We start from the raw sequence: 27,886 nt of genomic DNA, 5'->3' as shown, positions 1-27,886 counted from the left end.
ATCTGGACATGGTTTAGGCAGAAGGAAGTGAGAGTGAACGCAGAAATATTCCTTCTCGCAGCAGCTGTCATTAGGAAAGAGGGACTCCGATGGTTTATCACACTCGAGCTCAGCGATGACTCTTCCGCTACTTCTGACCATTCTTGTTCTTGGTGTTCTGCCAGGTGAGCTTTTATCATTCCTTTTACAAAGACAGATGTTGGAAAGGCATTGAAGACACTTTCCAAAACTGTGTTTTATGGAAGGGTACTTGCAAACATATTTAGAGAGCTGTTCTTTAGCTAAAATTGGTCATGGGTTAAAACTTCCTCTCTTTTGAAAATTATATTGAGCTGTTTGCATTTTTAAAACCCAAAATGGAAAATGTTTCAAGCAGCAGCTAGCTGCGTGAGTGTTCATATGAAGGAAGAAGCTGTGACCCAAATTCCTCAAAGTATTTTGGAATGCTGTCTATTAGCTTTTCCAAACACACAATGTTTTTCATTCATTAACTTTTAATTTTCAAAAGAGTGAAAATAAAGGTATGTGTGAAAATGTAATATTGTGTTATTTGCCCTTTTATGCTTGATTGTAGTTTTTGGAAGATTGATGGACAACAGCTTGTGGGTGTTTTTTTTTTTTAATTTTTTTTTTTTTTATGTTTGTTGAATTTCATTAGTTAGGAAATGAAAGTAACTGGAAACTGAAAACAGGCCTATTGGCCACAGTGACAATCGGCCATTTCGTGAAGTCATTGTGAGTTAACAAAAAACAGGAAGCATTCTGACATTATGATTAATGTTTGAATAAACCAATGGATTTTTCCAGGCATCATTGTGTAATCCACTAATGCAACTAATTATATAAATTACTAAATAAACAAAAGTCATTCTAGTATGATTTACTGCATTCATAGACAGAGAAAGTATTGTAAGTTTTTCAATGGAGAGAGTCTTTTGAGGTCAAGAAACAGAAATTCTTACAGTTGAATTTATGATATATTTGTATTTAAGAAAATATTTGAATGCTGCATATTATATATTACCAGGAAAAAAGTGCAATTTGTTCTATTGGTAACACTTTACAATAAGGTTTCATTTGTTAAGATTAGCTAACTGCCTTGATTAGCATAACACTACATCTACAGCATTAATTATTTCATAGTTAATCTCAGCATTTACCAAAACAATTTTAAGATCAAAAATTTATTTGTTAACATTATTTAAAGGTGCAGTGTAACTTTTTTTGTTGTTGTTCAAAATTAATAAAATAAGTAATGAGTCAATTCTTCCAAAACGTGTTTTTGTCTTACCCTGATTCACTATGTTAAGCCTATGTAAGTATTTATATTTTAGACCTCTCCAGATGGCTTTCACTGGAAATTGCACACATCTGTCACTCGCCTGTGTGTCTCTTCATTTGTTTAAATAGCGCCTTATACAATACAGATTGTTTCAAAGCAGCTTTACAGTGATAAACAGGAATATAATGATTCAATGATGCAAACTGAGTTAAATTCTGCTGTAAATTCAATAGTAAACAGTCATTCAGTTGAAAATGAATTGTTGGATTTACTTAAAAAAAAAAGAAGCAGTGGTTCCATGCCACTATATCGAGTAATTCGTACAAATAACAATAGTTGTATGAACAAAAGAAATTCAAGTAAAGCTGACAATTTCTTTGAGTAAATACAAATCACTGTTACATAATATTGGAGAAATATTAATAAATATCCTGACACATCCGAGCTTTATAATGGAAGAGAAAAGTTGCTCTGTCTACTTTGATGTGTACATTTGAAATGTAAATGTGAACAGGCAAGTAAGGTATTTTATTAAAAGGAAAAAATGCATATGTAGTATATGTAAAGCATTATCTGTTGTGAAGGGCCAAAGCACAACCAAAAAAATGTTCTTCCACAAAAGGCATACAGTTTTGTTTATTCAAAGTAAACTTTTTTTTAAACTATGGTTTAACAAAGGTTAATAATTTATGTAAAAATGTATTGCTCATTGTTAGTTATTGCATTAACTAATGTTAAAAAAGTGGTACCATTATACAATTTCATTATCTGCCTGTTATCTTGTTCTGTTTTTAGGTTCCCACAGCACAGTGACCACTGTAGGAGATCTGGCTGTGCTGGAGGGTCAGTCCGTCACTGTCCCGTGTCACTACAACCCGCAGTACATCCGTAACGTGAAGTATTGGTGCCACGGCAGGATGATAGACTTCTGCTCCAGCCTGGCACGCACTGATGACCCCGAATCAACCCCTCAAAGCAAGGGAAGGGTGACGATCGCTGATGACCCCACTCAGCATGTGTTTACCGTGAGCATGCAGAACCTGACGGTGGAGGATTCGGGGTGGTACTGGTGTGGGGTGGAGCTCGGAGGGATGTGGGTTGCTGACAGCACTGCCTCCCTTTATATCAGTGTCATTCAAGGTGAGTTAAGAAACTCATTTATTGTAAATACAACACATTTGTATGTTAAACTGATATACTGGCCTATATAAAACTTTGCCTGTAAAATAGCTGATAATTATTTAAATGCAATGGCTATTTGAATTCAACAAAACTGCACAATGTTCAGAAAAAAAAAAAAATTTAAATTATATTTAAACTATTTTGTTGAAAAACAAAATGTAGTTTAAGACCATTAAGAGTTTTGCAGTATGATTATTGACAATTACATTTCCTCCCTTATTTGCATTAATGCAAAAAAATTCTCATTCACATTACTGCAGTGTGAAAGAATAAAATTATACATTTAAAATGTATCAAATTCATCATTCTTGTACATCCTTTAATTTAAGCTGATTTAAAATAAGCTAAAATTTGAGAATTAAAATATTCCCATGATTGTATGTATACAAAAATATATTTTTTAAATAATCAGAAAATGTTTCTTGAGCAGCAAATCATCATATTAGAATGATTTCTGAAGGATCATGTGACACTGAAGACTGGAGTAATGATGCTGACAATTCAGCTTTGCATCATAAATTATAATATATTTAAAATAAAATATAAAAAAAATATTATAATAAATTACTTTTTACAATATATTCAAATAGGTAACACTTTTACTTTTTAATATTTCACAATATAACTGTTTTTTTACTGTATTTTTTCATCAAATAAATGCAGCCTTGGTGAGCAGAAGAGACTTATTTCAAAAACACAAGATGTAATATAAGTCTCTGGTGTCCAGATTGTGTCTGTGAAGTTTCAGCTCAAAATCCCACAGATCATTTATTATAGCCTGTCAAATTTGCCCCTATTTGGGTGTGAGCAAAAACACACTGTTTTTGTGTGTGTCCCTTTAAATGCAAATGGGATGCTGCTCCCGGTGTTATGAAATATTCGGTGTCTGAGATTTTCGGTGACACTGGGCGGGGCTTACATGAATATTCACGAGTTTCCTGTTTTGAGTTAAAGCGCCACTGAAAATGTTAGTGCACGCTCTTCGGCTTACATTAAAAGTAATTAGCATATTTTCAGCGTTAAACGAAATCAAGCTTATATTCTAACTGTTACTGATGCACAAGATTTTATAAGCTATATTGTTTTATGTCGTGTCATGTGTTAGCTGCTGGTTAGCTGTTTGATATGAACACAGCCAATGATTCACGGGTGTCGTTAGGATTCGCTAAACGAGCCAGTAGCGTTTTAAGTAGCCTATTTTTGTTGAGTCTTTTAAGCATATAATTTTGAAAGTTTGCCAAAATGTATGGTAGCATAATAATATTAATTGTAAACTCCTGTGGTGAAGGCAGCAGTAAACAAAAGTCATATTTGGGAATGAAAGAATATTGGCTATATATTATATTAGTTATCGCATGCATAATTCACCATGGCCTATTTGGATAATAAATAAACTATAAAGTACATTAACATGTTTTCTTGCATGTGTGCAATTTTTGAAACGTATTACATATAGAAATTCAAGTCTACCCAGATTAGAAGTGCTTCAAGTTCTGCAAACTAGGAAAGTTTACTGCTGCCTTCACCACAGGAGTTTACAATTAATATTATTATGCTACCATACATTTTGCAAACTTTCAAAACTACATGCTTAAAAGAGTCAAGGTAATACAGAAACAACAAAAATAGGCTACTTAAAATGCTATTGGCTCCTTTAGCGAATCCTAACGACACCCGTGAATCATTGGCTGTGTTCATATCAAACATAGCTAACACATGACACGACATAAAACAATATAGCTTATATAAAATCTTGTGCATCAATAACAGTTACAAGCTTGACATCGTTTAACGCTGAAACATATGCTAATTACGTTTAATGTAAGCCGAAGAGCGTGCACTAACATTTTCAGTGGCGCTTTAACTCAAAACAGGAAACTCGTGAATATTCATGTAAGCTCCGCCCAGTGTCACCGAAAATCTCAGACACCGAGCATTTCATAACACCGGCCTCCTTTCCAGAAGAGGGCGGAGCTTTAACAGCTCATGCTTCAGTTGCCCAGCAACAGCAAAGCTGGAGAATCTCACGCAGCCAAAATGAGGATTGTCAGTAACGGTGTTCAAACCGGAGTCGACACTGATGGAGAGACTCAGGAAGAAGTTACAACTTTTACAATGAAACTGGACGTTTCTGAATGTTAGTGGATAAATTTGTGTAGTTGCTGTAGAGTTGATTCAACTCATCCACTAGCATGTGTTAATCTTTTATGCAAATTCAGTGTTGAATTGACCCTCATTTGTGAATCAGTCCGGCGTAAAATGACGGCCTGACAACAACACTCTACTACAACAACTCTTCCTCTTCTGAAGCATTTGTGAAGGTGTCATAGAGGTGTTAGTCAGCGTAACTCATGGTTGTGTTGCTGCAGGAATGTCAGTGGTGAGCAGTATGGTGATTGCAGATGAAGGACGCAGCGTCAGTGTTCAGTGTCGCTACAGTAAGAACCTCAGGTAACCTATTACACATCATCAACAGACAAATCTAAGATATGACACATAACATAACCTGTGATGAACATGTCCACTTCATATTTCACCCCAGAATAAAAAAAAAAGTAAGGAATGAACTTGCCTATGCCAAACATTTTTCTGATTAAATTTTTTAAATCCTTGTATTACTGTTTTCCCTGCAGGTCCAGTGAGAAGCGGTGGTGTCGCAGCGGGAACTGGAACTCCTGCGTGTCGACGGATTCTGAAGGAACATTCAGCAGCAGAAACGTGCTCATCCATGATGACAAGAACAGCTTGTTCACTGTGACACTCATGCAGCTGGAGATGAGAGACTCGGGCTGGTACTGGTGTGGAGCCGGTCAGCAGCATGTGGCAGTTCATGTGGCAGTCACACCACAAGCCACAACAGAAGCCACAACAGGTATGTTACACAGAGCTTATAGCTAGCATCACTAACTGCATTCTTACATTTTCTGTAGAAACATGAATGATGGTTACAAATGCAAAACTCGCTGCCACAATGTCAGGGTGCTGGAATACAGTTAAATGTTTTAAGTGCTGTATGGTTTCTGCCACACTGCATCACTATGGAAACTTGTTTCCATAAAAAAAGGTAATTGTGACTTTATTTCTCTGAATTCCACACTTATATCTTGCATTTCTGATTTTATCGCAATTCCAAGTTTATATCTCGCAATTTTGACTTTCTCACAATTGCGAGTTTAGATATAAATTCAGAATTGCAAGATAAAAACACTGGGAATTCTGAGAATCAAAATTCTGAGATATAAAGTTTATATCTTGCACTTCTGACTTTTTAAAAAACTTTAATGAGCTTTTTATCTCACAATTCTGACTTTACTTCTTGCAATTCTGAGTTAATTACTCGCAATTCTGACATTTCTCGCAATTGTGAGTTTATATCTCGTAATTCTGACTTTTTTCCCCGCAATTCTGACTTAATTTATTGCAATTCTAACATTATTTATCGCAATTTCAAGTTTAGATATAAATTCAGAATCACAAGATATAAACTTGCAATTGTGAGAAATAAATTTTAAATTAGAAGATATACTAGTTTACATTGCAAATCTGTCTTTCTAAATAATTTTTTAATTCTGAAGAACTTTTTATCTTGCAATTCTGACTTCTCGCAATTCTTAGTTTATAACTTGCAATTCTGACTTTCTCTTCATTTCAAGTTTAGATATAAATTAAGAATTTTTGTACTCTAATGAGTTTTTCTCAATTTCGACTTCATTGCAATTCAGACATTATCGCAATTTTGTTTGAATATAAATTCAGATTTTTTTTTCTAATGAGCTTTTTCCCACAATTGACTTTTTTCTTGCGGTTCAATTCGGATTTTATTGCAATTTCAAGTTAATATTTCACAACTCAGACTTTATCACAGTTCCAAGTTTAGATATAAACTCAGAATGGCAAGATATAAACTCACCATTGTGGCAGAAACAATCTTCCATTCATCACTGATCTGAAGTTAAATTCTGCTCTTTTTTGTCACATTTGATCTTGTCCTTGTGCCAGTGGTCACAACGTCTCCCATCCAGAATCTGAAGACAACAATCATGACTTCATCTGTAATGAGCTCAAATGACCCTCACAGGTGACCTCCATATATTTCCTCATGGCTGATTTCTCATTTCAGCAATGTGAACTGAAATCTGTGTCACATAAACTCAAATAATGCTTCTCTATTGGCATTGATGGTTCCATGAAGAACCGTTTAAATCCATGGAAACTTTCTAATGCTCAAAAGTTTCTTTACAGTGGAAAAAGGTTAGTTAGATTTTTAAAATGTTCTTCACATTAAGAAAATAATGTTTTCTTTAAGATCTGATCACTGAAAATACAGAAGAGGATTAGGGTCAAGCAATAATAAAAAAATAAAACCATCTCGAGATTAAATGAAATAAAATGTTGAGAATAAACTCATTAAATTACGAGAAAAAACTCGTTAAATGTCAAGAAAAAAGTCTAGATAAAATGTTGAGAATAAACTCGTTAAATTACAAGAGAAAAATCGTTCAATTATGAGAACAAATTTCTCATAATTTAATGACTTTATTCTCAACGTTTTATCTCGACTTTTTTTCCTCGAAATTTAACGACATTTTTCTCATAATTTAATGATTTTGTTCTTGTAATTTAACAACTTTTTTCTCGTAATTTAATGACTTTTTTTCTCGTAATTTAATGACTTTATTCTCAAAATTTTATCTTGACTTTTTTCTCGAAATTTAACGACTTTTTTCTCATAATTTAATGACTTTATTCTCAACATTTTATCTAGACTTTTTTTCCTCGAAATTTAACGATTTTGATCTCGTAATTTATCGACTTCTTTCTCGTAATTTAATGATTTTGTTCTCGTAATTTAACAACTTTTTTCTCGTAATTTACTGACTTTATTCTCAACATTTTATTTCTACTTTTTTCTCGAAATTTAATGACTTTTTTCTCATAATTTAATGACTTTATTCTCAACATTTTAACGACATTTGCTCGAAATTTAACGATTTTTTTCTCTGAATTTAATGAGTTTATTCTCAACATTTCATCTAGACTTTTTTCTCAAAATTTAAGGATTTTGTTCTCGTAATTTAACGAGTTTTTTTCTCAACATTTTATTTCGACTTTTTTCTCTAAATTTAACAACTTTAATCTCGAGATGGTTTTATTTTTTTATTATTGCTTGGCCCTAATCCTCTTCCGTACTGAAAGGTTCTTCTGTGGCACAAAAATGGTTCTTCTATGGCGTTGCTGCAAAAAAAAAGAAAAGCAATTGGAACCTTTTTTTTTAAGAGTGTATGAACAAATTCTTTTACCATGAGTTAATATTTAACTAAGACTTATATTGGTATTCGATTTAACACATCATCTTTGTTTCAGTCGTCCTGTTTGGGAGTCTCCTCTCGTGGTGGGTGGGGTCGTACTGCTGGTCATGACTGCGTTTCTGGCAGTTTGGAAGTTGCGGAAACGGTGTAGTAAGTGTTATTTGTGTGTTTTTGGTGGCTTAAAAAGTCATTGCATTAATGAATGAGTTATTGTTACAAACTAGTCTGGAACTTTATTCCATTCTGATATCTAAGCTTGAATGTCTCTGGATTTGTAGGCTACCAGTTTTCCTTAATTTAACCTCATTTAGCTTGAGAAAAAGATTGTTCTTATTTTTCTGTGCAGAATGCTTCACTATTATTTTTTTTGTTTTGTTTCATTTTGCAGAGAAAAAGCAGAAACATCAAAGGACAAATGAAATGAATGATAATCTCACAGTCAGTGCAATTTGTCTCTGTTATCTTAAGCCTTAACTTCCTTTTTTTACACGTTTGCTTGTGCATGCACTCAGTTTTACGCACAGCCTTGCAAAGTATACTCTACACACACAGGTGTTCGACGCATGCACAGTTTTGAGCAATCTCTCGCCACGAGTTACAACCAATGTAAACATTTTTGTATTTTTTCATGCTAGAGTTGTAGAAATGAGGGTACGTTCTAACCTCTTCGCACAATCTCTCGTCTATGTAGGCATCTAATGGAGCATGTTTTTCCCTCCATTCATCAGCATGAAATAAGCATTGTAGTTATTTAATATTTGCTTGAAATATTAATAGAATAAAGCATGTTTAAATTTGTTCCGCCCACTCCTCCTGCACCAATCAGAACACTCGACTACTCCCTGATCAAAGCTACACTGGTGTAAAGGAGGTTATAAAGCTCTTGTGGTGATCAGTGTAGGTTTAATGATGAAAATGTTATTCTGGATGCTGTATTTGACAGTATTTGACTTGTTTGCAGATGTGTCCATGGAGAGAAGGAGACTATAAGAACGCCTCAGTGATTTTCCTGAACACTCCAGCTCAGCAGCTCCAAATGCTCTAACAGAGGAGCCTCATGATAGGAAACACCAAACTCATGGACATTCTGATGATGCAGGAGAATTTAAAGTGAACTGATGGACACTATGACTCTTTAACAAGTCCTGCAGAATGGAGAAACTGCAGACTGGGATTTCACATTTAACAGTTAAATGGAATATAATCTTTAATTTTAATGCATTTTTCATGTTATGCATTTCACATTTATCTGTAAGTAAAGGTGGATTCACGCCATGTTGGAATTATGGACGTTACGAGATTCCAACTTGTAATAAGCTTAGAATTCGTAATTACAACTTGTAAACTCAGAATTTTCTGAGAACTTTGACTTTCACCACATGTCCGCTGTACCACCTGACTGCTGCAGATTCATTTTAGTGTTGATAGTGTTGCCATGGAAACGCATAATTCTGAGTCTGAGAACAGCTTTGAGTAGAGCGTCACAGATTGTCATCTCGTAATAATGATAATAACGACAAGGCGTGAACACAGCATTTGTACAAGGCTTGTTATGAGTGAGTCGTGGAGTGTGGATGTGTTCTTACCAACAGAAGTACTGAGTCTCACTCTTGTTACTTTTGTCGTCTCATGTTTTTTTTTTATCAGCATATAAATGATGAAAAGCTTTTGTCCTTTGTTAACTTCTGTACAGAAAAAACTTCATTCACGTTTCAAGGTATTAACATCTCTATTTGAGGTTGTTTGTCACCTGCTGTAGATTCTTTTGCTTAAATGTGTTGACCACAAAACAGACCAAAAATAACCAGTTTCCACAGTGACCCACTGCAGTCGTTCTATTATTGTAAAATGAAAACTAGATAAGGAAACCTTGCTGCTACAGTAATACCAGAAATAAATGTCGACCATATTGCACATAAAGTAAATTCTTATTCAGAATAATTTTAGACTTCTCACCCAAGTGATGCATTAGTGATTTCTGATTTCTTAGTGATTTCTGTAACTTTGCCATCAAGCATTTTGACATTGTATTGTAAATCAAGTTTTTATGACACAAGCAACTAAAGTGCATGGATGCAGGAAGTGAGAGAAATGCAGTTCGAGCATCAGATCATAGGCACACCTTCTCAAGTGATAAACTGTTTCTGTATTAACACAAGGAAAAAGAAGACGTACACAATAAAGATGCAGAGAGAAGAAACACTGCGACTTTTTGGCAGGAGGAATGTCAGTTTGAAGAAGTTCATTGTGTTTTTCCTTTGGTTCATAACAGGCAAGTGTTCAGTTTATTCATACGGTTAGTTGGCATGTTGTGCTGCGTGATGTGCTCTACTCCAACTAAAACTACAGTAGTCAACATTTGAAGAGGATCAAAAAAAGGTCATTAAAGTTGTCCTAAGAAGAAGGTTTTAGGACAACTTTGATGAAAGTTTTTGATCCACTTCAAATGTTGACTGTACTTTAAACAGTGAATGTGATTTTAATTATTTTATAATTTGTTGACTACTATGAAAAAACGCTTAGTGATACGATTGTTCTGTCATTAACACTGAATGAGTGAAACTGAAGTTGATCTTTTCTTCACTCAGGTTCTGAATGCGCAACAGGATCAGCCAGCAGATTGTTCACAGTTCAGACTGGAGGATCGGTCATTATTCAATGTTATTATGACAGGAAATACACAGAACACAAGAAATACTGGTGCTTTGATGCCTATGGAGCATACAATTACTGCAACATTCTGGCTTATGCTAATGAAATCAAAGGAAAAGTGTCAGTAATTGATCATCCAGATCAGAGTTTCTTTACTGTGACTATGAGAGACCTGCAGGATAAAGACACTGGATCTTACTGGTGTGCTGTGGAGATTGAAGGAATATTTCAAGTGGATGAAACAGAGCAGCTTCATCTCACAGTTCAATCAGGTATGAGATGAGTTTCACATTAACTTTAAATTTCAAATGAAAGATTCTCATAATTCCTATTAAATCACAATCTCAAATCTCTCTGTGTGTTCAGCTCCTGATGTGTCTGTGGTGAGCAGCAGTGTATCTGGACATGAAGGGTGTAATGTCAGTGTCCAGTGTTTCTACACTTCTAGATATCAGAATGAACTCAAACAGTGGTGCAGATATAAAGATCAGAGCTGTTACACAGTGGGGAGAACTGACACATCCCAGAGATCATCAGTCCAGATCAGTGATGATGGGAGAAGATCCTTCACTGTGTTGATGACTGGACTGAGACTCAGTGATTCTGGATGGTTCTTCTGCTCAGTAGGAGATCAACAGGCTTCTGTTCAACTCACTGTCACTGGTAAAACTCATTCACTGATCAAATCTACATGTGTTTCCTGCTCTGGAAAAAGGCTAAAATAAGTTTGCATCTTTTTCTGTGTTCAGTTCCTGATATCTCTCTTGGAGATCCACATGTTCCTGTTTCTGTCACTGAACCAAAACCAGGTAATACAGACTCTTATTGGTAGTTATGACAGTTATAAGTTATTTTAATCTTTCTTAATGTCTTTTTGACAGCAGTTGTGACCACAGAAGCATTTGAGAGAAACGGGTTAGTAACTAATTAAATTTAAGATTTACATTTTCTGTCATGGGCTTGATTAGACGCTTATAACAGAGTTTAATTTAGTTCTTTGCTTCTTTTTTTCTTTTTATTTTGGTAAATTTCTCTTTGCTGTTTCTTGGCAGAGTTGCAGCTCTCTCATCTACAACACCAAACAATGATTCTACAGCAAACAGTGAAGAGCAACACAATGAATACTGAAATAGCATGTTCATTGCTTAAATTAAAACATGCAAAAACGTTTAAAATTAACCATACATAAATTAATTTATGAATTATGCTATTGTAACTCTATTAAAGATGGAATATTCTCCATTTAGTTGGAGGATGAGGATGAACTTCAGCCGATTTTAGAACATGGTTAACATTGGTTAAAAGAATGTCTAATACTTGTAAGAGCGTTTGCAATGTTAAAGGGATAATTCACCCAAAAATGAAAATGATCAAGCCATCCTTTATGACTCTCTTCTTTCAGACAAATACATTCAGGGTTATATCGCAAGCTTCAATAGTGAATACACAGTAACAGTTAATATTTATTTTTTGTTATTTCATTGTATATTGAATTATTATATTTAATTAGACATTTTTACATAAATTAATAAATGTTTTATTTTTATTAACAGTAAATGGCGGCCCAACAACCCAGTATCTACATCTGTGAGGCCATCGTTCTCATTTGAATATGCTGTAGCCTTTATTTATTTTAGTTTTTGCAGAACTGCAATGTGGCAGGCATGAAGTGACTACAACAATTAGTTGTTAAGATCACAATCTCGTTTGAACAGCTCAAAGCACTTCAGATATTTAAGTTAGAAATGCATTGTAGCAAATGATGTAAATCAATAGTACAAAAAAACATTTCCAATAGACCAGTGCATATAGATATAATATCAGGATGCGCATTGCTAGAACATTTATGCTAACATATACCATGCATATTTCTTCCAATCAGTGACACTTCCACTGCAAATATGCAAATAAAGACGTTAACCCAGGGTTTAGGAATGTACAGTGTTAAACAACAGTTCACAAATACCCATTTAATTTTTAACCATGGATAAATTACGAGCAGTGTGAAACGTGAAGGAAAATAACTCAGTATTCTGTTTAACCGGGATTTGGTCTTGGGTTAAAGGTAGGGCAATTTTTTTTCATAAACACTTTTTGTTATTCTGGTTGAAAATCTTAATAGCAATCAATAATAGAAGTGCCTAAATATAAAAAAAAATATACATTTATCTTCTGTGGAAGTCTCAGGACTACAGGATTTTTTGGTGTAGCAAATAATAGACTACACTACAGTAAAACAGTAGCTACATCAGTGAGGCCATCGTCTTCTTTTGCATATGCTGATGCCTATATTTTTTTTAGTTTTCGCAGAACTGCATGTGTCAGGCGTGAAATGGTTGAACTTTAGAACTACAAGTGGTTGTTCAGGTCGTCAGGTCGAAAATACAGTATGTACGGTATAAAAACCATTACGCCTATGGAATGTACCCAAAATTCACAAAAACAAACGTGTGCATGTATATGCTATCATATATATATATATATATATATATATATATATATATATATATATATATATATATATATATATATAAAATAGCTATATATATAAAATAGCTATAATAGAGTATAAAATGTGATGAACTGTATACCTTTTTAATAATTTCTTGATTTGTTCATGATCACAGGCATTATGGGTATCTGGAGGTGTGGATTTCGGTGGTTGTTCTGTTGCTGCTGATGGTGGCTGTGGTTGTGTCAGCCATAATATTGAGAAATAAGCACAGTCAGTATTGATGACTTTTCTTAATCTATAACAAATTTGATCAATCATTTAGGGTGCTGTCACACTTGGTTCTATTGCCTGGTCTGAACCCGAGTGCGATTGCTCCCCCTGCCAGTTTGTGTTCACATTACATTAATTGGGTATGAACCGTGGTGCGTTTGTATCATTAGCGCAGCAGCTGTTTACCCCTGTTGCTTGGTAACGATGAAGCAGGAGAAGGTGGCAAAATTCATAGCATTGCTCACCTCACTTTTATATCTCGATTTTTGAACCTTTGGTTTTGTTTTCAAAGCATCACATAACGACACTAGCGTCTATCTGGTGAGAATGTTTTATAGAACACACAAGTCCATTTGTGCTGAAGGCGAGCAGAAACATAAATTCTCTCTGTTTGCACACTTGTCAGGAAAGTGAGTTTTACTGAAACATATGCCATCAATAGCAGTTCACTTCTGCGATTTAGTACGATTACGTTCATATCAACAGCGAACTGTACCAGAGTTAAAATGAACCGTAGGCCTACTCTCCAGACCAATCAAACTGTAATCGAACCTGTTTGTGCACCAGAAGTGCTAGTGTGAAAGCACCCTTTGAGTTTCATCAGCTGTGCATCCAGAAGCTTTGCACATTATAAACGTTGTGCTGATGTCTGTCTAACAGAAGGTCTGATAACATCAGTTGTTCTTTCAGTAACAGACAGAAGTAACACCCACATCACAGAGATGATAAGAGACGGAGTCAGTGACGCAGTAAGTTTGAGCAAACAAACAATTTAAATTAAAACTCATAACTGAAAGATTTAGAAAAAATCAGATGTTTATAATTATTCACAGGGAAACGCTTTCAGTTCATCATCAGTGGTTGCAGAGAATCATGTGACTTACAGCTCTGTGACAATACGACCTAAAACTAAAGCAGTAAGTGAATTCACAAGAACATGCTCAGAGATTTGTACTGTAATGTAATTGTCAGTATTCTTCTTCATCATCTTTCATATCTCCAGAGCAGCCCAGTCTCTGTGGAGGACGAGGTGACCTACAGCTCTGTGAACAATCAGTGAGAAGTTACAGGTTAATAATCACAGGATGTTTTACACACACTGAACATATGATTTCATCTCATTGTTTAATCTTTTAATCACAGGTGCACGCTCCTGAGAAAATATGAACATAACTGCACTGAACTTGAACTTTTTCCATGCATCATTACAAATGCAAAGCAAAAAATCTCTCAATATAGATAAAATATATGAATTAATGATCATACTTTATAATTTACTGTCCCTAGTAGTAACACAGTGTAAGTACAGTACATCTGTGTACAAAACAAGTGATTTAGTCTGAAAAGAAGATTCAGTTAATTTTAGAGTATTATGAAGGATGGATTCTGGAATTCACTGCTGCTTCATTATATATTATGAGTGATTTTATAATATCAAGTAATTAATCAACATTTATCCTTCTAAATATTAAATAATTTGAATGACTTCTTTAATGTATGTTAAAGCATTTATTTTCCTTTTCACCTTCAAACATTAGAGAATAATGATGAATATTTTCTGTACCTCTCACTGACAGGAAAGTACAAATTATCAGAATGTTTTGGGAATCTCTCCTGTTTATAGTTTAAGCCTGGGCCTTGAAGAATCTGTGAATTTGTATGTGTGTTATCTTTGTATGTGTGCTGTGATCTGTACAGGTCCTTTATGGGCACGGGAGGACAACTGGCATTCTGCTCTGCAGGCACCATGCCATGTCTAGTTGGACATCCTGTGCCTAAATCCAGGGTTCAGGCACCAGCTTCTTGATGGATGGAGATATGCTTCTGACTATCTCTCCATGTGTGGAAGATGTTTTTTCTTAGCCAATTAGAATGATTTTAGCTTAAGTAATGACGCAGTTAGTAGACTCTGTTAGAGTATAATTGTTGTGGAAATATGAATGTACGCAGAGCGGCCTACAAACTCCTTGTGAGACTTGAAGCTGATTTCTGCTGATGAAACTGCCAACTATTCTTCAGTAAAATTGCCTCTTTTTTTTTTTAACTCTGACTCTGGGTCTTCATTCTTCATATCTGGCCTTTTGGGTAAGGAATCAAATGTGTGTGCAAATTGTTGATCATAAAAAGCGTAAAGCATTCATAACATATTGAAACATTTTTGACATTTGCAATGTCAAAAATGTTGGCAAATAATATTTACTTTTTTACTTATTTGATATTGATTGATACATGGTATGTAAATATTTAAGTGTACATTATCAATTTATTTTCAGACTTTTTTATATATTTTAAAATGCATTAAAAATATAATGCAAAAAAAAAAAAATCTAGTTGGTGAATATGTTTCCAGCCTTTGTTGCTCCACAGCTGTATGCATATGTAATGTAGGGCTTGTTACACTTGGCATTAATGTGACCTGTATCCAGATGTTTCCCACGTACACACTGAAAAGACAAGTGTGAATGTATTTGTGATCGGTAAGTTATCTGATCTGTGTGTCCTGAAAAAGAGGTAGTTGAAGACACATTGTGATCGGATCTCAGTGTAATGTAAACACATCGTATCAGCATTCACAGATCAACATCACAGGAATCACTACATGTGTGTTCATACGAGACAACTGAAGAAGGAGTAGAGTGCATAGTCGTAATTTAGTTTTAGCACAGCCAGCCATTGACTGTCTGTAAAGGATACACAATGTTCAATATTTTGGTTCCATATGTCTCTTTTTTTTACCCTTTCAATTACAGAATCAAATCATTTATGAGATCTGAAATGCGTAGCCATGCAACTGAAAACAAATTGTGCAGTTTTCCATTACAGACTTATTTTAAATATTGTGCAGGAAACAGGGATCCGATGATTTATCTAGATACAGAAGCCACTTTATATTGATAAGTCAGATCCCGGTGATCGCATATTAATGCTGAGTGTAAACGCAGCCTATATGTGTATAGTAGCAAATACTGACGTATAAGAGACTGATTTGTGCAGTTCGCTCACACCGTTTCCTCTCCTCTGTATGGTGTGAAGAACCATTTATTCTGAGAAGACGAAGAGGAAGTTTATTCTCAGATGTGCAGAGAAGAAACTTTATCACAACACTTTTACAAGCGGATCCTCACCGTCATGCAGTTCATCTTGATTTTTCTTTGGCTTAAAGGCAAGTGTTCTTTCTATTTTTTAATTTATTCATATTCTTCAGGAATGTGTTTTTAAAAATATAATCATAAATATTACAAGCATGCAAACCCTATTTCAACATCATCAATTCATAAGTTTTGACAAAAAGTAAAACAAGTTACAATGACTCTATATTGTGTTTATCATGATTGTTGATCTTTTCTTCACTCAGGTTCTGAATGCGCAACAGGATCAGCCAGCAAAGTGTTAATAGTTCAGACTGGAGGATCGGTCATTATTCAATGTTATTATGACAGGAAATACACAGAACACAAGAAATACTGGTGCTTTGATGCCTATGGAGCATACAATTACTGCAACATTCTGGCATATGCTAATGAAACCAAAGGAAAAGTGTCAGTAACTGATCATCCAGATCAGAGTTTCTTTACTGTGACTATGAGAGACCTGCAGGATAAAGACACTGGATCTTACTGGTGTGCTGTGGATATTGAAGGAATATTTGAAGTGGATGAAACAGAGCAGCTTCATCTCATAGTTCAATCAGGTATGAGATGAGTTTCACATTAACTTTAAATTTCAAATGAACAATTCTCAGAATTCCTGTTAAATCACAATTTCAAATGACTCTCTGTGTGTTCAGCTCCTGATGTGTCTGTGGTGAGCAGCAGTGTATCTGGACATGAAGGTGGTAATGTCAGTGTCCAGTGTTTCTACACTTCTGGATATCAGAATGAACTCAAACAGTGGTGCAGATATAAAGATCAGAGTTGTTACACAGTGGGGAGGACTGACACATCCCACAATTCATCAGTCCAGATCAGTGATGATGGGAGAAGATCCTTCACTGTGTTGATGACTGGACTGAGACTCAGTGATTCTGGATGGTTCTTCTGCTCTGCTGGAGATCAACAGGCTTCTGTTCAACTCACTGTCACTGGTAAAACTCATTCACTGATCAAATCTACATGTGTTTCCTGCTCTGGAAAAAGGCTAAAATAAGTTTGCAAATTTATTATATTATTAAAGTTATATTATTGATGTCTCTCTTGAAGATCCACATGTTCCTGTTACTGAACCAAAACCAGGTAATACCGACTCTTATTGGTTATTATTATGACAAACACTTAATAAATAATTTTAATCTTTTCTTCTTTAACAGCAGTTGTGACCAATGAAGCTTTTGAGAGAAACAGGTTAGTAGACAAGTAAAACATTAATCAAAATGTATATTTTAGGCTTGATTAGATGCTTGTAAATTTACTGGAAACACTTTATTTTAATAGTCAAGTTTAGACATTCTAACAACTAAATGTTGCAACTATATGTCAACTAGCAATAATCATATGAGTATTTGTTTACTGTCTGCTTAATATCTGATAACACTTGATTTTTCCTCAAACAGACATTCTACTGACTATAAGTAACTTTGCAACTACATGTAAACTTATTCAACTCCCCTCTAATCCTAATCATAACCCTAACCTTACAATCTACACTGTTAAAAATAAATGTAAATTTACAGGTAATGGTCTTTATTTTTTTATTTTTATTTTTTTACAGATTTTTCCTGTTTTGTCATTATACACTGAAATGCATGTTGTTTTACAGATATTTGCTGCAATTTAAAATTCCACTATTAAATTTACAGGGAATTGCATGTATTTTAGTATTACATTAAATTTCTGTTTTTTTAAAAGAAATGTTCTGTATTTTTACAGAAAAATGTGTAAATTTACATAAAATGTTGATTAATATTTTACAGATTTTTTCTGTAAAAATAGAAAAAAGGGAGCAAATGTATAACTACAGAAATCAACAGCCATTCAACATGTTTTTTCCTCTTCCATTTAAGATAATGTGTTGGTGAAAGTTTCAATTATAGTATTGGTACATACGGTGTAGGCCTTCTATATATCATGCATTGTTTATTTTACTAATATTTTAACCTCAACTTGTACATAGGCCTATGCTTATTTTGAAACTGCTGATTGGCCTTGACTCAAGGATGTAGATTTGGTTTCAACATTGAGTGTTTTTTTTTTTTTTTTTTTTTTTAAAATCTGTTTTATTTGTAGCATTATTGGATAATTTATTTCTTATCTATCTATCTATCTATCTATCTATCTATCTATCTATCTATCTATCTATCTATCTATCTATCTATCTATCTATCTATCTATCTATCTATCTATCATAACTTTATGGAATTTATCTATTAACATTCATCAAATTCTATAACGGAGTGACTCTAAAAAGAAAGAAATTGTTAAATATTGAAACCGCCAGTAGGTGGCAGCGATTCGACGTTTTAATGAGTGAGCTACTTAAATCGTTCATTCAGCCAATTCGTTCAAAAGTCAGATTAATTAAGGAAGAAAACAAACACCGATAAGAATACTTTTGTCATTGATAAGATACTATTGAAAAATGAAGTAACAAAACAGACGGCTGTTGTGGTAACTGGTTAAGGTTACACTGATAGTTATGGGTAAATTGCAATGGATTAGCTAGCTAAAATATATGTGGAGTGTACCTAGTTATTACAGTGTTTTCATACCTCCTTCTCAGTACATGAGAAGTTTTAGTTGACATGCAGTTGCAAAGTTTCTCATAGTTAGTATGTCTAAAGTGGACTATTGAAATAAAGTTTAACCAGTTTATTTATCTGTATAATAGAGTTGAATTTAGAGTTGTCTTTCTAAACATTTAGTCTATTTTTGCATGTGGTGTTGTCTTTTCTTTAGGTTTCCAAAACCAGGTAATATAAGTGCTTCAAATAATTAATAAAAATAAGCTTTATTCCCATTTTTTAAAAATTGTTTTCCATTTCTGACAGCAACTGTGAGAACAGACACCGGCACTGAGAAGAAAATGTTAGTATTATCACAGTTTTACGGTTACTTAAAAAAAAAAATAAAAAAAATAAAAAAAAAAATTTATGTGTCCTAAATCCACATATGTGTCTTGTTCAGCACTCATATGTGCATCTTCGAGCTGTTTTCATATCTTTCTATCTATTCTCTCTTTCAGATGCCACATGATGGAGTGTTTCTGTCTGTCACAGAATTAGAGATCACAGGCTGTTCTCCACATTGACCTGAAAGACTTTTGTGTCTAGATAAATAACAGGTTCAGTGAAACTCCTCAGATTTGTATTTTCTAGCATTTGTATTAGCAGTTAGATTTTTCCTGTTTTGTCATTATACACTGAAATGCATGTTGTTTTACAGATATTTGCTGCAATTTAATATTCCACTATTAAATTTACAGGGAATTGCATGTATTTTAGTATCACATTAAATTTCATTAAATTTCTGTTCTCACAGTTAGAAGACTTTTGTTTTGAAGTAGGAAGTCCTCGTTGCAGTTTATTCTAGTCAGGAACCACCCACACAGACAGGAAGTGACAGTAAGATTGACATATAAAATGATCAACCACAGTTCAGCTTGTTTTCAAGTGTCATTTAGGGGCAAAATCACTTACTGCAATAATTAAATAGTAGCACAACAAACTCACATTATAAAAACACAAAAGCACTGATTATTTTGTTTTCAGTACAAAACAGTAGGCCTATGTTTATAATTAAAATAATATAATAAGAAACACCAGTTTGCAATATAAAGCAGCATAACGAGCTGTTAGCTAATTGTTAAAGTGTGTAGTGGAAGTGAATTACACATTAAGTGTTTTCAAATTGAAACCTGCTGTATATATCTTTTTCATGGAAATTATGCCAGTTTTGATTGTGAGTAGCCTATATCGGTTTTCTCCTGCTTGAACAGTTCACACCAAACGCGAATAGAGCGTCAAATTCGCGTCTACCGCGTCTAGTTTGCCGCTTGAACATTTTGAATGCATTCGCGCGTCTAGAGCGAAATAGACGCGCGTAAAAAACAAGCGTCCGAGGTGAAATCCGCTTCTTGTGGGAGGGGCAAGTGCTAGGCGGTTGTCTTTGCAAGATGGCTGATGTTGATCGTGCGTTCATCGAGAGAGCCACTGCTTTGTATTTACTCTGGAGAGCAGAACAGCGGCGTAGGGGTCAGCGTCGCGGGAAGGCCGCGGGTCGATACGTGACTCAAAAGTGAAATGTGTATTTACAACTTACCAGGTAGCCCGATCTCCTCGCCGACACTCTTCCAAGCGAGCTCCTTTTTATTCCTGTCTGAAGTATGAACTTGTGTCATAAATCTCTGGGTGACTGCTCACTGATAATATCAGTCGTTCCTCCATTTTGAATGAGTGACTCCGGGCGGGCCTGCTGCCACAGCAGCAAGCAGGCTCCTTGGTTAACGCGGCGCGAATTTACGCCAAAGTTCAAATTTTTCAACTTGGGCGTCAACGCGTAAATGCACAAAAAGCACCATTCGCGCGAAACGCTCAATTCGCGCGAACTAGACGCGCGAATGAGGCGAATTCGCTTCTTCCGCGCGGCGCGTAAACGCGTCTGTACATTGACTTAACATTGAAATCATTCGCGCCAGACGCTCTATTCGCGTTTGGTGTGAACACTAAAGCCCCGTTCACACCGCCAGCGACTTTTTCGCTGCATGTCGCTAGTCTCCTACTGTGAAGTCGCTTGTGGGCGTTCCTAGTGCTGTCGCTCTAATATCATTGGTAGACTGCACGTCTGATCATAGCTATAGAAAATGCAATCACAAATGATATATAAAACTAAATCATTCTAATTTGACAAGGAATTAGGTTTAAAATAATTAAAAGTAATATTCTGCTGTTGTAGAGTGTTGTGACTGCAGAGCTCGGTGCATTATAATTAACTAGATTAACGATCAACAAATTAAACTCACTCATACTGTCAAAAATACTAAAATGTCATTCGAATTTGACAAATAATCAATTTTCTTGTCCCTATAATAAACACAATGCAGGGGAAACTGTAATATGAACTGCAGCAGTGCTAAATTGCTCACAGCATCATATAATAACAACACAAAATGTATGAATCAAACTCACAAGACTGCCGACCGTTTCTTTTCCACGCATCATGTAATTATATCCATGTATGTATGTACAGTTAAATCATATAAAACAGTGAAATCTCTCCGGAACTATTCCTGTCTGTCTTGCCTGCACTCGAGACGGTGACGTGAGCTCCAGAGTCAGAGAGCTTCATTCCTATTGGCTGTCGCTCGCAAAATTCGCTCCTGATTTGCATAAAGTTGAAATATCTGAACTTTTGTCGCTTGTCTCTCGTCGCTTGACACGCCTACATTCCGTCGCCAACGGTCACTGTCGCCGGAAGTCGCCAGCGCTCCATTGAAATGAATGGGATCCTGTCGCTTTGTTGCTGGCGGTGTGAACGGGGCTTAAGGGGTTGTAAGGAAAATATATCTTATTTTGGTTATCATATCTTTTCTATGTAAGTTATTTTTAAACCCCTTCTAGGAAGATTGATCTTTTGTTTGTTATTTTGGCCTTGTCCCCATCTGAAGCGTGATGTTCATGTATCTCCACTTATGATTTTGAAAAACAAATATAAAACATTTCATATTAACACTTTATTTTACAGTGTCATTGTTATATATGTTACATGTATAGTAATAAATGAATTTATAAAAATAAATTATGCATAATTACATGCAACTAACCCTAAACCAAACCCCAATCCTAAACCTATAGTATACATGTAGTTACTATAATACTGTGACAAAGTGTTTGGTGAGGATGAGCGGTATGCTAATTGATTGATATGAATCACCTGGAGCAGAGAAAATGGACAGACTTGATTTAAGGAGCAGATGGAATTGAGAGAACAGGCCTGATTTTCGTTTTGAATCCTGCGCAGGATGAACGCTATGTGACCGAGGGCAAACTTGGATGAATGCATTGTGAGCTGTTTGTGATCACCGGACGAGGGAAGTGTGGTTTTATTGTTGTATGTAATAATTTTCCTGTGTTTTTGGGGTGGGTTTGTTTATGTGGGATGGGGAGGGTAAATGTGTGTTTATTGATGCCTGACAGAGACCGCAGCAGTGCACGTGTGACATTCATATTCATTGTCTTATAGAACACATGTGTTGAATTGGAGTGATATTGGCACTGATAACTGGTATCTTATGAATTGAAGTGATGAATTGGGTTTTGCAGTGTGTATTGGGGTTTTATACTGCTGTTTATTGCGTCTCAGCCTAAAGCCAAAGTTTTAAGCAATTAATGTGTTAATAAAAAAGGGTACTTTATTGTTAATATTGGTGTTGTGGTTGTTCAGACTCCTGATTATCCCGGACCTAACCGGGTTAAATAAAGGTGGTGGCAGCAGAGTGGTCTAGATTGATACTGACCACGTGACCCAGTGTTAAAAAGGGAGAAAGAGCCCAAAATAATTATTACACTTTCTTCTTATCTTGAATCATGGAGTCTGATGAACCAACACCCATATCTAGTAACACATTTCAAATGACAATGCCTTCTCAAACTGGCCAGTTTCAGCGCCCTGTTTTTATGCCAGAAACTTTTACAGGGGCAGGCCGGGAATGGGCTGACTGGTCTGAACAGTTTGAGATGGCAGCTGAAGTGAATGGTTGGGATGAAACATTCAAACTGAAGTTTATGTCCTTATTGTTATCAGGCAAGGCAAGAGATATATATAGTGGATTGACCCCAAATGATAAAGCTAACTATCAAAGTTTAAAAGCAGCTATGACCAAATGTTTACAACCTTGTGATATGATGAATGGAATTGTGTAAACTTTACATCACGTAAGCGTTTCCCTAGTGAAACAGCCAGAGAATTTGGCAATGCTTTGAGGCGTTTGGTTGGTAAAGCCTACCCTTATGTAGATTTTGCTACGCAAGATCTTTTAGCAAAAGATCAGTTTATAACAAACATTGGTCGTACTGACTTGCGTGTTCAACTTCGAACAGCGAAATTAAAGACTTTAGAGGAAGCTATTAATGTAGCTGTTGAACTTGAGCTCATAAGAGAATTAGAACAAAACTCTTCCCCTGTAGATGCCAGAGTCCGGGGTTTGACAGCTGGTTCTTCCCCTGATCCCCAATTTCATGCCTTATTAGAGGTTGTAGAGGGTTTAAGGCAGGAAGTTAAAGCTCTACAGGTTACTGTACAAAATATGCAGGTGGCACAGAGAGGAGTGGACAGTAGGGCAATGGAGGGGAAGAACTTGAGTAGGGCAGGGGCAAATGTGGATAAAACGGCCGAAAGGGTGTGTTGGGAGTGTGGCTGTAATAGACACCTGAGGAGAGATTGTCCATATGTACAGGGAAACTAGAGGGGGCTGGTTCAGAAGGCCAAATGCCAGCCCCCCTCCCAATGTCAGGCCTTAGATCCGCAGTGCCCAGTGAGGGGAGTGGGATGGGGGTGTATTTAAAAGTAAAGGTGGGGGGAGTTGACTGTAACCTTCTTGTTGATACAGGTGCGCAGGTTTCCATTGTATCTAAGAATTTTTGGCAGGAGGCCACGGGGGGTGGGGCGGAGTTATTAGAGTATGAGGGTCGAGTAGCAGTGGCGGATGGGAGTCAGATGGAAATTTTAGGGAGGTGGCAGGCAACATGCCAATTTGATAATCTTGTCTTGATTGTAGATCTTTTAGTTGCCAATATTATGACACAAGAAATTTGTTGGTAATGTTGGGTAATGATTTTTTACAAAAATTTAAAGCGGTTATTGATCTGGGGAGTAGGCAGTGTAGCATTATGGGGAAGAAATTACCATTATTTTTTGTCCATGATGTAAGTAAGATGCTATCAGTGACTGTCTCAGGGGATGTTACCCTCCCCCCTAGGAGTGAGGTAATCATTACAGGGGTAGTAGAAGGAGGGCCGCCAAGTGTAGAGGGAATGTTGGAGCCAGGCACTTTAACTATGGGAGATGCATTGGTTGCTAGAATTGTGTGTAGGGTAGATAATGGGAGGCTGCCAGTGAGAGTTATTAATGTAGCATATGATCCACTCATACTGAAACAAGGTATGGCGTTGGGAACCCTGGTTACAGATGTAGAAGTGGGTGGTGAAGAGTTGGGGAAGTGTAGGGATAAGCCGTGGTTGTTAGAAGATTTGATTGGGGAATTAGGTCTAAAGAATAGGGGATTTGAACCGGGGCAGCTTCAGGCTATTAGATAACTCTTTAGTCAGAATTTGAGTGTGTTTAGCTTGAGTGATGCTGACTTGGGAAGGACTCACTTGACCCTCCATGAGATTGATACGGGGGATGCATGGCCCATTAAGATGGCTCCCCGAAGGGTTCCGCTTCACCTGCAACAAGAAGTGGCTGATAACCTTAAACATATGCAAGATCGAGGTATTATTCAACCTTCTTGTAGCCCGTGGGCAGCGTCTATAGTTCCGGTACGGAAAAGGGATGGGGGTTTGCGTTTTTGCGTTGATTATCGGAAATTGAACGATGTCACTCGCAGGGACGCATACCCCCTCCCGCGAATTGATGACTCCTTGGATAGTCTTGGATAAAATGGTTTAGTACCCTTGATTTAGCAAGTGGATATTGGCAGGTAGAGGTGGCACCTGAGGATAAAGCCAAGACTGCATTTGTTACCAGACAAGGGCTATTTGAATTTAACGTTGTAGCTTTTGGCCTTACTAATGGTCCAAGTACCTTTCAAAGGCTAATGGACTTAGTCCTGGCTGATCTGCAGTGGACCACATGTTTGGTCTATCTTGACGATATTATTGTCTTTGGCCGTACTTTTGGGGAGCATTTGAGTAGGTTAGGGGAGGTTTTGAGTAAATTGAAGACAGCTAACTTGAAAGTTAAGCCATCAAAGTGTAATTTATTCTCCACAGAAGTTCAGTATCTAGGACATGTCATCTCAGCTGAGGGAGTTAAGGCCGACCCAGGGAAGGTAGAAGCTGTGAGGGCTTGGCCTGTGCCTATTAATCAAACAGAAGTGAGGAGCTTTTTGGGGTTGGCTTCTTACTACCGCAGGTTTGTGCGGGTGTTTGCAGAAATAGCCCGGCCTTTACATCAGTTGACAGAAAAAGGAAAAAGGTTTAAATGGGATGAAGCGTGTCAAAGGGCTTTTGTGGAGTTAAAAACCCATCTTATTTCAGCCCCTATATTAGCATATCCTGACCCAAAAAAAGTTTTTATTTTGGACACTGATGCTAGTGATTTTGGGATTGGCGCAGTTCTTTCACAAGAGGTAGAGGGATTGGAGAGGGTGGTGGCTTATGCAAGCCGTGCCCTTTCCAAGGCTGAGCGCAGATATGCCACTACTAAGAAGGAATTGCTCAGCATGGTTACTTTTGTGAACTATTTTAAGCATTACCTCTTGGGAAGGGAATTTGTTTTAAGGACAGATCATAACTCGTTAAGATGGCTTCATAATTTTCAAGGATTAGAGGGACAGTTGGCAAGGTGGGTGGAACAATTGGCTAACTTTCAGTATAAAATTGTGCATCGGCCAGGGCGGCAACATGGCAATGCAGATGCCCTTTCACGAATTCCCGTGTTGGCTGTAGGTGAGGGATTGAGTAGCCCCATTAGGGAGTTAGGAGTAGATGGGCCAGTTGGTGATGTAGGGGTTAAAATGGTTTGTGCGTGTGGTAGTGATCAAAGAAATCCGGTAGGGGAGGAAGGGGTTGTGGATATCCCATTGGGAGGGGAGGAAGAATTGAAACAAGCTCAACAAGAGGATTTGGAATTGAAATTGTTGTTGCAGGTGAAAGGGTGTCCTGAAGGGCGGTTAGAAAACATACAAAATTACCCTTCCCTCAAGAAATATGCTACGGTGTGGGATCAGCTTAAAGTACAGGATGGGCGGTTAGTGCAGGTTCCCCCAGAAGGAAAGAGTGGGTCAGGTAGAGTACAGGCGGTCCTTCCCAAGTCAATGGTGCCAATAATCTTGGGGATGTTGCATAATGTTCCCACTGGTGGTCATTTGGGGGTACAGAAGTTGCAAGGGAAAGTGAGAGATCGCTTTTATTGGCCGGGATGGTATAAGGACACTGAAAGATGGTGTAAAGAGTGTGTTGATTGTGCTTCACGTAAATCAGTTGGACAGGCCCCTTGTGCCCCCTTGGTGAGTTCTGTTGCTTCTTACCCCTATGAACGAATAGCATTGGATATTGTAGGTCCCCTACCAGAAACGAGTCATAGAAACAAGTACATTTTGGTAATGGGGGATTACTTTTCTAAATGGATGGAGGCGTTTCCATTACCGAATCAAGAAGCTCAAACAGTAGCCAAATGTTTGGTAGAAGAGTGGGTATGTAGATATGGGGCAGCGCGGAGTATCCATACAGATCAAGGAAGAAATTTTGAGTCATGCCTTTTTAAATAAGTTTGTAGATTGCTTAATATGCATAAGACAAGAACTTCACCATATCGACCTCAGTCCGATGAACTAATCGAGCGTTTTAATCAAACACTTATCTCTATGTTGTCTCTCTTTGTAGATGAAAATCAACAGAATTGGGACACCCTCTTACCGTATGTTATGATGGCATACAGAAGTAGCGTGCAGTCTAGTACAGGGTTTACTCCCTATCGAATATTGTTTGGGCGGGAAATAGTTCTTCCTGTTGATGTGATGTTTGATGTGGGTGCTCAAGAAAGGTTTCAGACCCCTAGTGAGTATGTTTCAAGATTGGCAGAGAGCGTTTCAACTGTGGTGGGGGCAGTTAGAGGGCATCAAATGAAAGCATCTGAAACGCAAAAAAAAATTTTGATTTCAAGGTAAACCATCAGTGTTATCATGTGGGGGAGAAAGTTTGGGTCAGAGATAAAGCTAGAAAAAGGGGTGTGTGTCCTAAATTACAAAGACGGTATAAAGGTCCATATGTGGTCATGGAGAGGGTTTCAGAAGTATTGTATAAGCTCTTGGATCAGGAAAAGGGAGTGGAAATGATTATTTATTTTAATAGACTCAAGCCTCATGTTTCTTCCTCTTTGACAGGTGTACCTGTTCTTCAAGGCGATGGACCGGAGAGACCCCCTCCACTGATAATGACTTCAGGAGTTGCTCATCAGTCGCCTGTGCAAGAACTCACCTTGGGTGAGATTTTTGCTCCCTCATTAACAATGGCCACCATGACTGTTCCAGGGGCTTTGGATATAGCCCCTGTAAATGGACTTGTTCCTCGAGTGTCTGAAACACATGGTGCTTTATTACCATTGGCAGAGATTGAATCTGTTCCTTTGCTGGCTCCAGAGACAATAACTGCTGCCGACATGGAATATGCCCCAGTTGTAGTCACAGTCCCCCCTTCTGGTTTAACAACCTCAGCAGATATGATGCCAGCAGTGGCTGGTGTTCCGGGCTCAGAGATTGTATCCGAGAGTTCTTCAGGACCAACAATTTCGGTGGATGACGGACTAGTTTCAGTTGCTGCAGACGTTCCTGCATCAGTGACTTTTGGCGGTTCTGGGAGTGTCTTGAAAGGGGCTGGAGGTATGCCCCAGCCTCAGAGAATTAGAGAATTTAGGCCAACACGGATGCGGAGGCTGCCTGGTTGGACACAGGACTATGTACTGTAGGGGGCTTGAGGACAAGCTTCTCTTTCTTGGGGGGGGGGGGGGGGGGGGGATAGTGTGACAAAGTGTTTGGTGAGGATGAGCGGTATGCTGATTGATTGATATGAATCACCTGGAGCAG

The 27,886-nt window shown here is 36.9% G+C and overlaps 3 protein-coding genes across 3 annotated transcripts; all 3 read left to right on the top strand.

The window, feature by feature from the left end:
* Positions 1-28: 28 nt before the first annotated feature.
* Positions 29-10,392, top strand: pigr (polymeric immunoglobulin receptor). Its single transcript, XM_067362479.1, is given in 10 exon segments — positions 29-164; positions 2,078-2,422; positions 4,834-4,915; positions 5,098-5,336; positions 6,464-6,542; positions 7,829-7,923; positions 8,162-8,211; positions 8,735-8,761; positions 8,764-10,045; positions 10,362-10,392. Coding segments are annotated over 9 exon segments (1,095 nt in total). The 5' UTR covers positions 29-115; the 3' UTR covers positions 8,893-10,045; positions 10,362-10,392.
* Positions 10,067-16,268, top strand: LOC137002674 (CMRF35-like molecule 9). Its single transcript, XM_067362480.1, has 10 exons — positions 10,067-10,697; positions 10,792-11,088; positions 11,175-11,234; positions 11,307-11,340; positions 13,053-13,150; positions 13,841-13,899; positions 13,984-14,067; positions 14,154-14,206; positions 14,294-15,235; positions 16,184-16,268. Exons 1-9 carry the CDS (start codon positions 10,589-10,591, stop codon positions 14,391-14,393), a joined length of 894 nt encoding a protein of 297 aa, XP_067218581.1. The 5' UTR covers positions 10,067-10,588; the 3' UTR covers positions 14,394-15,235; positions 16,184-16,268.
* An 11-nt stretch (positions 16,269-16,279) lies between these two features.
* Positions 16,280-27,312, top strand: LOC137003742 (polymeric immunoglobulin receptor-like). Its single transcript, XM_067364030.1, has 8 exons — positions 16,280-16,313; positions 16,506-16,841; positions 16,938-17,234; positions 17,350-17,382; positions 17,457-17,490; positions 19,134-19,170; positions 19,328-19,426; positions 27,188-27,312. The coding sequence occupies exons 1-6, from the start codon at positions 16,280-16,282 to the stop codon at positions 19,159-19,161; spliced, it is 762 nt and encodes a 253-aa protein (XP_067220131.1). The 3' UTR covers positions 19,162-19,170; positions 19,328-19,426; positions 27,188-27,312.
* The last annotated feature ends 574 nt before the right edge of the window (positions 27,313-27,886 follow it).

This window comes from Chanodichthys erythropterus, chromosome 16 (genome assembly GCF_024489055.1).
Source record: "Chanodichthys erythropterus isolate Z2021 chromosome 16, ASM2448905v1, whole genome shotgun sequence".
Classification (NCBI taxonomy): domain Eukaryota; kingdom Metazoa; phylum Chordata; class Actinopteri; order Cypriniformes; family Xenocyprididae; genus Chanodichthys; species Chanodichthys erythropterus.
The sequence above is the reverse complement of the archived record's forward strand: the minus strand, read 5'-3'. Positions and strand labels throughout refer to the sequence as shown.